At 50.6% G+C, this 12,500-nt stretch overlaps 1 protein-coding gene across 1 annotated transcript in view; it reads right to left on the bottom strand.

Annotated features, from left to right (window-relative positions):
* Positions 1 to 8,567: 8,567 nt before the first annotated feature.
* LOC307085346 (fMet-Leu-Phe receptor-like) overlaps positions 8,568 to 12,500 on the bottom strand; it is a 17,412-nt gene continuing 13,479 nt past the window's right edge. The window contains exon 6 of the mRNA XM_079750123.1: positions 8,568 to 11,501. Within this exon, the coding sequence (XP_079606249.1) occupies positions 10,593 to 11,501 (909 nt within the window). The 3' untranslated portion in view covers positions 8,568 to 10,592. The remainder of the gene's footprint in view (positions 11,502 to 12,500) is intronic.

Here is a 12,500-nt window from a genome sequence, read left to right as displayed (position 1 = left end):
CGGTATCGCTGCAGATGAGACCTGTGCCTTCTCTGAAAATATAATAATATAAATACTCTTAATTAACAAAAATTTAATTGCATTACAAATTCCGGTAAAAATCTTCATTTTGACACACTCAAAGCAATTTAAGAACAAAGAATATAAACCTAAAATTTGGTTTAACACCCACGCTGAGCGATGAACGAGTGAGAGAGTGTGTGTGAGCGTGTGAGGAAGAGTTTGTGAGGATGAGTGTGTGTTTGTGAATAATGGGCAAACACACATTCATTAGCGTGTGTTTCCTCACACACTTCTGTCTGAATAAGTGTGTTTCTTCAAACACGAGGGCGAATCTCCCTCTCTCGTTTATCTCGTGTTTTTCGCTGGTACTCTAAAGTGCCGGTGTTCCTGGTTAATAACAGAGTTACAGCTAAAGTGCCGGTGTTCCTGGTTAATAACAGAGTTACAGCTAAAGTGCCGGTGTTCCTGGTTAATAACAGAGTTACAGCTAAAGTGCCGGTGTTCCTGGTTAATAACAGAGTTACAGCTAAAGTGCCGGTGTTCCTGGTTGACACCAGATTCCCGAATGAGGGGTTTGTCTTCCCTGTCCTTCCCGGCTGACCACTGCTTTGTTCCCGGAGCACGGTGAGGAAAATATGTTGTCTTAAGCTTAATGACATGCCGTCGTCGCGGTTACACCACCCCCCCTCTCCCCTCTCCCCCTCCCCCACGAAAAAGAGCATCACAAGAAAAACCTCAAACAGACAAAAAGGGAGGGAAACGTTGTGATTGGAAAGGGAGGGCGAGTGGGGCGGCTGTTGGGGGGACTGGGAATTTAAAAAGAAAAGGGACGACATCTCCAAGAGCGAGTCATGTCACCGCAGAGAGGCCCGTTGACCCCCACACACACACACACACACACACACACACACACACAAGGACACACACACACACACACACCCCCACCCACAAACACACACACAAGGACACACACACACACACACACACAAACACACAAACACACACAGACACACACAAACACACACACACAGACACACACACACAGACACTCACACACACAAACACACACCCACACACACACCCCCACCCCCACACACACACACACACACACACACAAACACACACACACACACAGACACACACACACACAAACACACAAACACACACACACACACACAGACACACACAAACACACACAAACACACAAACACACACACAGACACACACACACACAGAAACACACACAAACCCCCCCCCACACACACACACACACACACAAGGACACACACACACACACACACACAAGGACACACACACACACACACACCCCCACCCACAAACACACACACAAGGACACACACACACACACACACACAAACACACAAACACACACAGACACACACAAACACACACACACAGACACACACACACAGACACTCACACACACAAACACACACCCACACACACACCCCCACCCACACACACACACACACACAAACACACACACACACACAGACAAACACACACAAACACACAAACACACACACACACACAGACACACACAAACACACACACACACAAACACACAAACACACACACACAGACACACACAAACACACACACACACACAGACACACACAAACACACACACAGACACACACACACAGAAAAACACACAAACCCCCCCCACACACACACACACACACACACACACACACACACATCCACACGCACACACACACACACAGGAACAAACACACACGCATCCACACACACACACACACACACAAACACACACACTCACACACAAACACACACACACAAACACACACACACGCACACACACACATACACACACACCCACACACACACACACACAAACACACACACACACACACACACAAACACACACCAATCACACACACACACACACACACACACACAGAAACACACAAACGGTGGCCTGGTGGAAGTGTGAGAAACCAGGAGACAGAAAGAGCCGTTGCACGGCATTATGGGCCGCAGAGGAGTGGGCGGCATTCAGACCGCTACCTTGAACTCCTGCTTCTGGGGGGGGGGCGGGGTCAGGTCCCACAGTCCGTCCTGACCGGGTCAGGGGGGCGGGGTCAGGGGGGACCACAGTGTGAGGGATGTGGGGGGAGGGCGGGGGTTTGCAGATGTCTGACCGAATGGAGCGAGCGTCAATGGGGCCCCCCTCCATTAGCATGGGGACAATCCGCCCGGGGCCCAGGTCGCCGGGCCCCCAGAGGTCTGTGAACTTGAAGGAGGCTGGCCGCCGCCGCCGGGGAGTGATGGATCTGTCCCCTGTCTGTCTGACATCTGTCTGTCTGCCATCGGTCTCCAGGGCCTGGGGAGGCGGGCCCCCGGGGGCCCCGCAGCAAACGGGATTACAGGCCGAACGCCGTGTCGCACCGGCCCCCCGCCGGAGGGGGGGGGGCGAGGACGTGTGCCCGCCAAAGTGGATCTGGGGCCCAGGGCTGATGGCTCCATCATCTGGGGCCGTGGAAGGGCTCCGGAGTAGGAGGTGGAGGTGGTGGAGGTGGAGGTGGAGGTGGTGGTGGTGGAGGTGGAGGTGGAGGTGGAGGTGGTGGAGGTGGTGGTGGAGGTGGAGGTGGAGGTGGTGGAGGTGTGGTGGTGGAGGTGGAGGTGGTCGAGGTGTGGTGGTGGAGGTGGAGGTGGAGGTGGGGGTGGAGGTGGTGGAGGTGGTGGAGGTGTGGTGGTGGAGGTGGTGGTGGAGGTGGTGGAGGTGGAGGTGGAGGTGGTGGAGGTGGAGGTGGAGGTGGTGGAGGTGGTGGAGGTGGAGGTGGAGGTGGTGGAGGTGGTGGAGGTGGAGGTGGAGGTGGAGGTGGTGGTGGTGGTGGAGGTGGTGGAGGTGTGGTGGTGGAGGTGGAGGTGGTGGAGGTGGAGGTGGTGGAGGCGGAGGTGGTGGAGGTGGTGGTGGAGGTGGAAGTGGAGGTTGAGGTGGTGGAGGTGGTGGAGGTGGTGGTGGTGGAGGTGGTGGTGGAGGTGGTGGAGGTGTGGTGGTGGAGGTGGAGGTGGTGGAGGCGGAGGTGGTGGAGGCGGTGGTCGTGGTGGTGGAGGTGGAGGTGGTGGAGGTGGTGGAGGTGGAGGTGGAGGTGGAGGTGGAGGTGGTGGTGGTGGTGGTGGAGGTGGTGGTGGAAGTGGAGGTTGAGGTGGTGGAGGTGGAGGTGGAGGTGGAGGTGGAGGTGGTGGAGGTGGAGGTGGTGGTGGTGGTGGAGGTGGAGGTGGAGGTGGTGGTGGTGGAGGTGGAGGAGGTGGAGGTGGTGGAGGTGGTGACAACTCTGCTCCCCCAGGAGGAGAAGCCTTCTCCTGGGGAACAGGGGCAGAAAGAGGAGGCTGCTGGCCCTTCTTCCAACACTGATGGTCCCTTCCTCACTTGGATCAATAACATGATCACTCAGATCAATATGACTCTGATCTCCTAGTGGGGACACTGAACCGGACTGCAGCCCAGACGGAATGACGTCTCCAGGACAGATATACACCCACACACACACACACACACACACACACACACACACACACACACACACACACACACACATACATATATATACACACACACACACATATATATATATATATATATCTACACACACACACACACACACACACATATATATATTCACACACACACAAACACACATTATATATAATAATATATATATATATATATATATATATACAGACTAAAGAAAATATATTAAACATCTGACCGGTCCCTGCTCCCTATTGAAATGAAAACAAATTCAGAGCAGACTGATATCCCCCCTACCCCCAAACACACACACAACCCCCTCCGCATATATTGCCCCCCCTCCCCCCCCACACACACACACACGAACACACACACACACACACAACCCCCTCCGCATATAATGCCCCCCCACACACACACACACACACACACACACACGCACACACACACAGATCATAGTGACATCTCAATAGAAAACAGACGAAATTATTCAGAGCTCTTTTCCGTGATGTTCAAGCAGAGTTAGAATAAAAAAAAGCTTTCAAGCTCTATCCCTATTGAACAAACAACTACGATGGAGAGAGGACCGGAACAGTCTTGGATATGCCCCTCCATGCAACGGCATCATGGGTAAAGGAGTAAGTGTATGCGTGCGCGCGCTTGCGTGCGTGCGTTCGGCGTGCAGCAACAAGCATATCACAGTGAGTCTCACTGACTTTTCAAAATTAGAATATTATATAATTTTTCCATTCATGAGCAGTGTGTGTAATATTCAACTTCCAAATTGGATTATCAACCCTAAAACTAAAAACGACCTCATGCTTAACAATAATCCAGTGATCAGCCGGGGTCTCCGTGTGAAACCTCCTTTACAACGAGAGACGGACTGATGTTGCTTCGCTCTCCTTCAGCAGTGGCGCAGTACCCTCTCCTAGCCTGAAGAGGGCGCTGTAGGAGTGTTTATTCGCCAATGTGTTTCTTCAATAAACTGCATAAGAAATCTTGTACATTTGCATACCTAGGTCCTGATTACAGCCCGAGGACATTCGACACATTCTCTGTTTAAATTAATTCAGCACACACACACTCAGGAAAGCAAAAGCCTTCCTTTTATGTCTTGTATAAAGAATGTGAGCATGTCACCCAGGGCGCACTCGTGTGACATGTGTTCCTGAGTCGTGTCTGAGTGGCAGCGGTGATAAACTATCTGATAAAAGCTGCTCCAAGGATGCTTTTGGCTTGTCAAAAACGGTATAGTTAACCATGGTGTGTGTGTGCGTTAATGGCTGGTTAGAGCAGCCTCACCTGGTCCCAATCTGACTGGTGCAATTCTGGGTGAGACGGCTCACTCTGGGGCCGTTAGAGACGGCTCACTCTGGGATTGGGTGAGACGGCTCACTCTGTGATTGGGTGAGGCGGCTCACTCTGGGATTGGGTGAGGCGGCTCACTCTGGGATTGGGTGAGACGGCTCACTCTGTGATTGGGTGAGGCGGCTCACTCTGGGATTGGGTGAGGCGGCTCACTCTGGGATTGGGTGAGACGGCTCACTCTGGGATTGGGTGAGACGGCTCACTCTGGGATTGGGTGAGACGGCTCACTCTGGGATTAGGTGAGACGGCTCACTCTGGGATTGGGTGAGACGGCTCACTCTGTGATTGGGTGAGACGTCATCACCACCCTGTGTCCTGGTGATTGGAGAAGCCCAGGAAGCCAGCTTTAGGTGGAGCACGGCTTTAGGTGGAGTCTGGCTTTAGGTGGAGTCTGGCTTTAGGTGGAGTCTGGCTTTAGGTGGAGCACAGCTTTAGGTGGAGTCTGGCTTTAGGTGGAGTCTGGCTTAAGGTGGAGCACGGCTTTAGGTGGAGCACGGCTTTAGGTGGAGCACAGCTTTAGGTGGAGCAGTGCAGCCAGGTTTAGGTGGAGCAGACATACTGTACAACTTACAACCAAAGCTGATCATAAAAATGCTTTCTTTGATTTGAAGGGCCCCTTAAGTGCTCTGCCAAGTATTTAAGTACAGTTTGCACGCAGCCTGCTTACCTGTAAGGAGAACGCCCAACACAAAGGTTTAACAAGGCATGAATGCTAGACAGCCAGAGGTCACATGACCTGGTGGTCAACACGCAACATGTTTTGGACATCCTCACCCAACACTTGTCCATCTCATTCTAAGTGCTCATTTGGTGTATTCTATGTTTCCTACATAGAATACTAAACAAAACCACAGCAACGTCCATCGGAAAGGTCTGAGGCTCAAGCTGAACAGCTTCAGAATCAGAATCAGAAATCACTTTTATTACATCTTATGTACATTATCACAAGAGTACAAATCTTAGGCTTGTTACCCAAACAGCCAGATATCAGCAACAATACAAGATAAAGTAAATAAAATAGTAAAAATGAACAATAATTCAAAAGTAGCAGAAGTGGTAATAGTATCAGCCACGGTTGATTCTAGTGCAGAAATGCTGTGCAAATTACAGAAATATGTATTCATTAATCTGTTGTTGTGGTGTGCGTGGGGCTGGTTGGTGGGGAGTGGATCCTGACCCGGACTCACACCGATGGTCAGAGAGGTCCTAGGTTAAGCCGGCCACACACCGGCGCCCAAGCACAGCGGCGCGCATTTAAAGCGCGTCAATTGCCGCCCCCTAGCACCAACAGGAAGCGGCGCGCTGCAGCACCGTTGGGATTATGTTTTGAAAAAAGCAGATCAAGCAAGAAGCAGAAGAAGAAGAACAAACATAGCCGGTATAGGCTACCATAACGTCATACCAGTTGTTTTATGACTACATATATGGCCCTGATGCCCATGATCCTGTTTGTGCTTACAATGATAGTCACATTAATCCAGTTACTTTATAAAATGTCGGGAACTTTGTTTACGGTTTAGTCACTTTAAACACCTTTTTTAACTTTCATTGCTCATTCTTTTTTAAAAAATTGTATAATTATGTATCTAGTGCATCAACGATCTCCACGGGCTTTTAAAAGGCGCTTTGTCAGGGGCGGCGACGCAAGGGAATAGAACAGTGGCGTGAAGCCTAGTTGGACGGCGCGTCGCGGCGCGCTGCCGCGCGTCTACGCGGCGCCGGTGTGGGCTAGTACGTCGGGAATAATGGGGGCGTTCTTTTTGACGCACCTCTTCGGCGCCGGTGTGTGTTGGGCTTTAGGGTGTGCCAGCGGGTTCTCCTACCCGGTTTCTTCCACTTCCTCCGTTTCTTATCTCTCAGACCGCCTTGTCTCTGTGCTTTTCAACTCGTTTCTTGTTATTGTTTCCATTTCCCTTCTCATTATCGAGCTTGTTTTAGGCCAACCACAGCGAGCAGGAAGTCCACCGTATGAAATCAGATTGACCGAGCATGTTCTCGGCTGTATTGTGTTTAAATTCTAATGTCCGTCGTAGTATTATTTAATACCTGAGTAGACAGTGTTTATCATATCTAACTTATTACTTTGAGCCGAGGCAGAGGGCCGTACCTCTTATTCGCTGTAAAACCCACGCTGCACCTATCCAGGCACATGCGATCCATCCAAGTGCGTCACAAACACTCAAACTTAATTGAAGACCGAGTGTTTATCCAGGTACAGCGAACAGTGCGTCGCTTTCTATGTGGTTCCCTACGCTAGAGGAAATAAGAAAGGAGGCATTGAAGCCAGTGGCGGTTTTAGGCACGGGCGAACCGGGCGGCCGCCCGGGGCGCCGTATTTGTGGGGGGCGCCAAATTACGTGGGTATCATAACATTGTGTGGGTAATTGGCATATTGGCGCCCCCTCTGGCTGCAGGCGCACCTGCTCGTTGAGAAGGTGAGACAGATGGGACTCAAACCCCCACTGAAGTCCTTTGGGCTGTCCTGCTCGGAGGAAGTCTTGCCCGGGGCGTAACTGGACGTTGAACCGCCACTGATTGAAGCACTTTTCCAGGGCATTTGGAGAATCCAAAGACACAGCTCTTATCATGGCTGCCACTCAGATACCTGCAGGTCACTTCCCTCAGTCAGCAACTCGCCCTACTTCCCCCCTCCCCCCACACTCCTCTGACGTACTTATTGTGTGTTGAACGTCCTGGGACTTAGAAATAGTAGTTAGCATTGTGTAGCATCTTATCCTAGCTATCTCTATTGTATGCGGGGAACGGGTCAACCTGACAATGGTTAGCGCTCGGCACTTGGTTCTATGAACATCCTTACTGTACCAAAAGCGATATATTGTTGTTTCTATTATTTGAAAAATGTACTAATTGCAAGTCGCTTTGGATACAAGCGTCTGCTGAACGCCCTAAATGTTTATATAAATGTATTCAAAGAAAGACAATCCAACCGGAGCCGTGGTGCATGAACGATGTCTCAAACACGATCTTGACAGCATCATGGCAATATACCAATTGACCTACTATGTGGGTCAATGTGTTCTGAACATGTCATTGTCCATTGAACCCCATCCAGCTGACATACCCATGTCGTGAAAACACGCCCCGCCGACAAAGAACGCAGAAGAATCTGGCAACATGGCAGGAGCACATAATGTAAATACCTGAAATGACTCGGTGAAATACCTCACGGCCCAGGTGCTGTTGGCACGCTGAACCTCTAGGATTATAAAATACATACCGGTACATTATAATGTCTGCTTTTTGTTTGGGTTAATAATCAGTTCCATGCACCTTGATCTGCATGCTGTGTCATCCATTTAGTTTGACACTCTCTCACTCTCAAGCTGTGTCTCAATTCAGGGGACGCATCCTTTGAATGCTGCATTCGAAGGCCGATTGCGTCACTGCGACGCGTCGAGACTGTCCCATTTCGAAGGCTCCTTCAAATGCGGCCGACAAATACAGCCTCCTTTTCCCGGATTTGAAGGATCCACCGGCTGGATCCTTCACGGCCCAACGTATCCCAAGATTCATTGCACGTTGGATTTTTTCAGAAATGGCGTCAGAGAGGGCGGAAGCGGCAGTTGCAGCAAATGACAGATTTAATGACCAAACTATGTAAATACATTTTTTTATATTAAGATTAAGTTGGGACTATTTTAAATTTGTAACTTTATGGTCAAAGTTCAATGACATTAACACAAGGCACGAGCCATATAACGTTAAACTAATTAACGTTATATTTTATATAATTATTATATAACGACTCCATATTTTTTCTCCGCCGTCCGGTTTGAACCGCAGCTGTCAGGGTTGCTAGGTGACAGGAGCGGCGCGTCGTCGCGTAAATACGTTCGTTTCGGCCTTCGGCCCGGCCTTCACGGTCTACGAAGGCCACACCTTCATAGGCCGCGTCCTTCGAAGGACGCGTCCCCTGAAATGAGACACAGCTTCAGTCAGTCATTCTGTCGGTCCATCTGTCCGTCCGCCCATTCTCTGCCCCCAGCTTCCCCTAGCGGTCGGATCTGTGGTCTGTGGTTGCTGTTTATTTTAACGCATTGAAATAACCTTTGTTTGCTTTAGATTAAATGTCTGTTTGATTATTGAACTCAATGAAAGCCTCTGTAGAATCTTCTGTATAGGTGTTGGAGTGTGTGTGGAGGTACGGCTGGTTTAGGCAGCCTCACCTGGCCGAGTCTGATTGGACTCTGGGGCTGGTGAGGCTGCACACCTGTGGTGCATTGAGCAATCAGAGTGTAACAGCTTAAAGCAGCCGTCAACACACATTCAGAGAGTTCTCCGCGGTGGCAACATGGAGCACCAGGCCATGGAGCAGTACCATCGAACCCTGTAGCCTCTGCCTGGTGGAGCCCAGTAGAGTAAGAAGTTTAATTAAAGAACCACTGTTTACAAATTACACAACGTGTGTGTCTTCTGCTCGGTTCCCTTTCCAGACAATGTTTTTGGTTACTTCCTGTTTACAACAGGAAATACAAAGTGCATGGCACTGTTTTATTTGAGGTCGCCCCGACTCGGCTGTTTAGCTTTCATTGATTTTTACCAAATGTTTTGATCCGAAAATTAAATGAATCTGTGTTCAAGTATTCCTAGAACAGCAATAAAATGTCCTGTATTGCTAAACGTGTTATATTGCTATATATGTATTTATTTATATTATATATATATAATTCTCGAGGCTAGCAAATGAGAGTAAAGAAGTTTGGATTTTAATGCCTCAACAAGGTTAACTAAAGTGATTCTAATCAGTCACTGGAGCGGGACTGTGGTGACACTGATGTTAGCAGAGGTTACACAATCAAAGGCCTGCTGCGTCTTACTCCCCCTTGGAGGGACAGTTGGAGCACTGTAATGAGAGAGGTCATGTGTGGGGGTTTCAGCATGGGGGGTCCGGACAGAGAGAGAGGCTTCGCTTCCTGTTCTCAGTCACTTCCCATGCATGGTTCCCCCTGGACCAGAGCCTCAGCCAGCGTGTGGTCTGAGGCCCCAGAAGCACATCCAGTACCCTGACATTACCATGGGAACACAGCCCTACCAACAATGCCCAAAGATACCTGACATTACCATGGGAACACAGCCCTACCAACAATACCCCCAAATACCTGACATTACCATGGAAACACAGCCCTATCAACAATACCCCCAGATACCTGACATTACCATGGAAACACAGCCCTATCAACAATACCCCCAGATACCTGACATTACCATGGAAACACAGCCCTACCAACAATACCCCCAAATACCTGACATTACCATGGAAACACAGCCCTACCAACAATACCCCCAAATACCTGACATTACCATGGAAACACAGCCCTAGCAACAATACCCCCAGATACCTGACATTACCATGGCAACACAGCCACTGCAAACACAATAAGTACATGGAGTGGCTAAAAAATTATTAAGGAAGCAGTACATAGCGATATGAACCTCTTGCTATAGCTACAGAATACTGCGCTTTGGCACATTGGCACTGTTCTTGCTTAAAGATGTGTTCCGGACATCAAAAAAATAACACAGGAATTCCCGGGGCTGTTGTTTTAACTTGACATCCTGTTGTGACGTTTGCTGACAGGATGATCATGTTTGATGAAAAACTCAGATTTTTTTTGTGCACCGGGTTTCCGAAGTTAAGCTCTGGGCACGAGCTGTCAGACCCCAGCCCCGCCCCCTGTCAGACTCTGATCCCGCCCCCTGGGGGAGGCGCACGCTCTGCGGCGGCTCCAGCGGCGTTCAGCCTCACGGCGCTGGAGCCGCCGCTGTCGTCCACGGTGCGCTCCAAGGACCGGCTGCTAGGCCCGTCGCCGTCGTCGCCTGCCAGTCCCCGTGTGCACGCCGCCGCCAGGCCCTGCCGCATGCAGCCCCGCACCTCCAGGCCCATGCAGAAGTACAGCAGCGGGTTGACGCAGCTGTTGAGGTAGGCCAGGCCCTTGGCCAGCGTCAGGCTAACCTCCAGCGCCACCGACTTGCCGTTCACCATCTTGGCCAGCAGGAGGCAGTGGTAGGGCGCCCAGCAGAGGAAGAAGGCCGCCACCAGCGAGGCCAGGATCCGCAGCGTGCGGGACTTCCCCGAGAGGCGCGTGCGTCGGATGCCTACGCCGGCCAGGAGGTAGCACGCCAGGATGACTATAAAAGGCAATAGGAAGCCACACAGGAAGCGGATGGAGGACAGCGCCAGCTTGGCCGTGTTGTTGCCGGCGGACGCCTCCTTCACCTCCAGCGAGCACTTGGTCTCGTTGCGCTTGTCAGGGTACACCTGGCGGTACGCGAAGTAGGGGGCGCTGAAGGCCACGGCCGCCGCCCACACCAGCGCTGCCACGACCCGGGCGGCCCACAACGTGCGGTGCCGGCGTGTGAAGACGGGGCGCCACACGCACAGGACGCGGTCCAGGCTGATGACGGCCAGCAGGAAGACGGAGCAGAACATGTTGGCGTACTTGAAGAAGCCGTTGAACTTGCAGAGGAAGACGCCGAAGGGCCAGCCGGTGAAGAAGAGCTTCTTGAGCAGTGACAGAACCCGGGACAGACAGAAGACCAGGTCGGCCGCCGCCAGGTTCACCAGCCACACGTTGGTCACGTTCGGCTGGGGGGCGGCAACAATCAACACGCGCAGAGCCAGGGTTAGCACGGTGAGCATAAACAACAACAAACAAACAATCAACACACGCTGAGCCAGGGTTAGCACGGTGAGCATAAACAACAACAAACAAACAATCAACACGCGCAGAGCCAGGGTTAGCACGGTGAGCATAAACAACAACAAACAAACAATCAACACACGCTGAGCCAGGGTTAGCACGGTGAGCATAAACAACAACAAACAAACAATTAACACACGCTGAGCCAGGGTTAGCACGGTGAGCATAAACAACAACAAACAAACAATCAACACACGCTGAGCCAGGGTTAGCACGGTGAGCATAAACAACAACAAACAAACAATCAACACACGCAGAGCCAGGGTTAGCACGGTGAGCATAAACAACAACAAACAAACAATCAATGCGCGGAGCCAGGGTTAACCTGGTGATCATAAACAACCACAACAAACAATCAATGCGCGCGGAGCCAGGGTTAGCAAGGTGAGCATAAAAAACAACAAACAAACAATCAACACGCGCGGAGCTAGGGTTAGCATGGTGAGCATAAACAACAACAAACAAACAGTCAATGCGCGGAGCCAGGGTTAGCATGGTGAGCATAAACAACAACAAACAAACAATCAACACGCGCTGAGCCAAGGTTAGCAGGTGAGGTAAGGTATGGTAAAGATAAAGACCTCGAGGTGTGTTAAGATAAGGTAAGGTGAGATAAGATAAGGTAAGGTACGGTAAGGTAAGGTACGGTAAGGTAAGGTGAGGTAAGGTAAGGTAAGATAAGGTGAGGTAAGGTAAGATAAGGTAAGGTGAGGTACGATAAGGTAAGGTAAGGTACGGTAAGGTACGGTAAGGTAAGGTACGGTAAGGTAAGGTAAGGTAAGATAAGGTAAGGTGAGGTAAGATTAGGTGAGGTGAGGTACGATAAGGTAAGGTAAGGTACGGTAAGATAAGGTAAGGTAAGCTAAGATGAGGTGAGGTACGAT

This window comes from Pollachius pollachius (assembly GCF_949987615.1).
Source record: "Pollachius pollachius genome assembly, chromosome: 13".
Lineage (NCBI taxonomy): Eukaryota > Metazoa > Chordata > Actinopteri > Gadiformes > Gadidae > Pollachius > Pollachius pollachius.
This window is presented reverse-complemented; position numbering and strand designations above follow the sequence as displayed.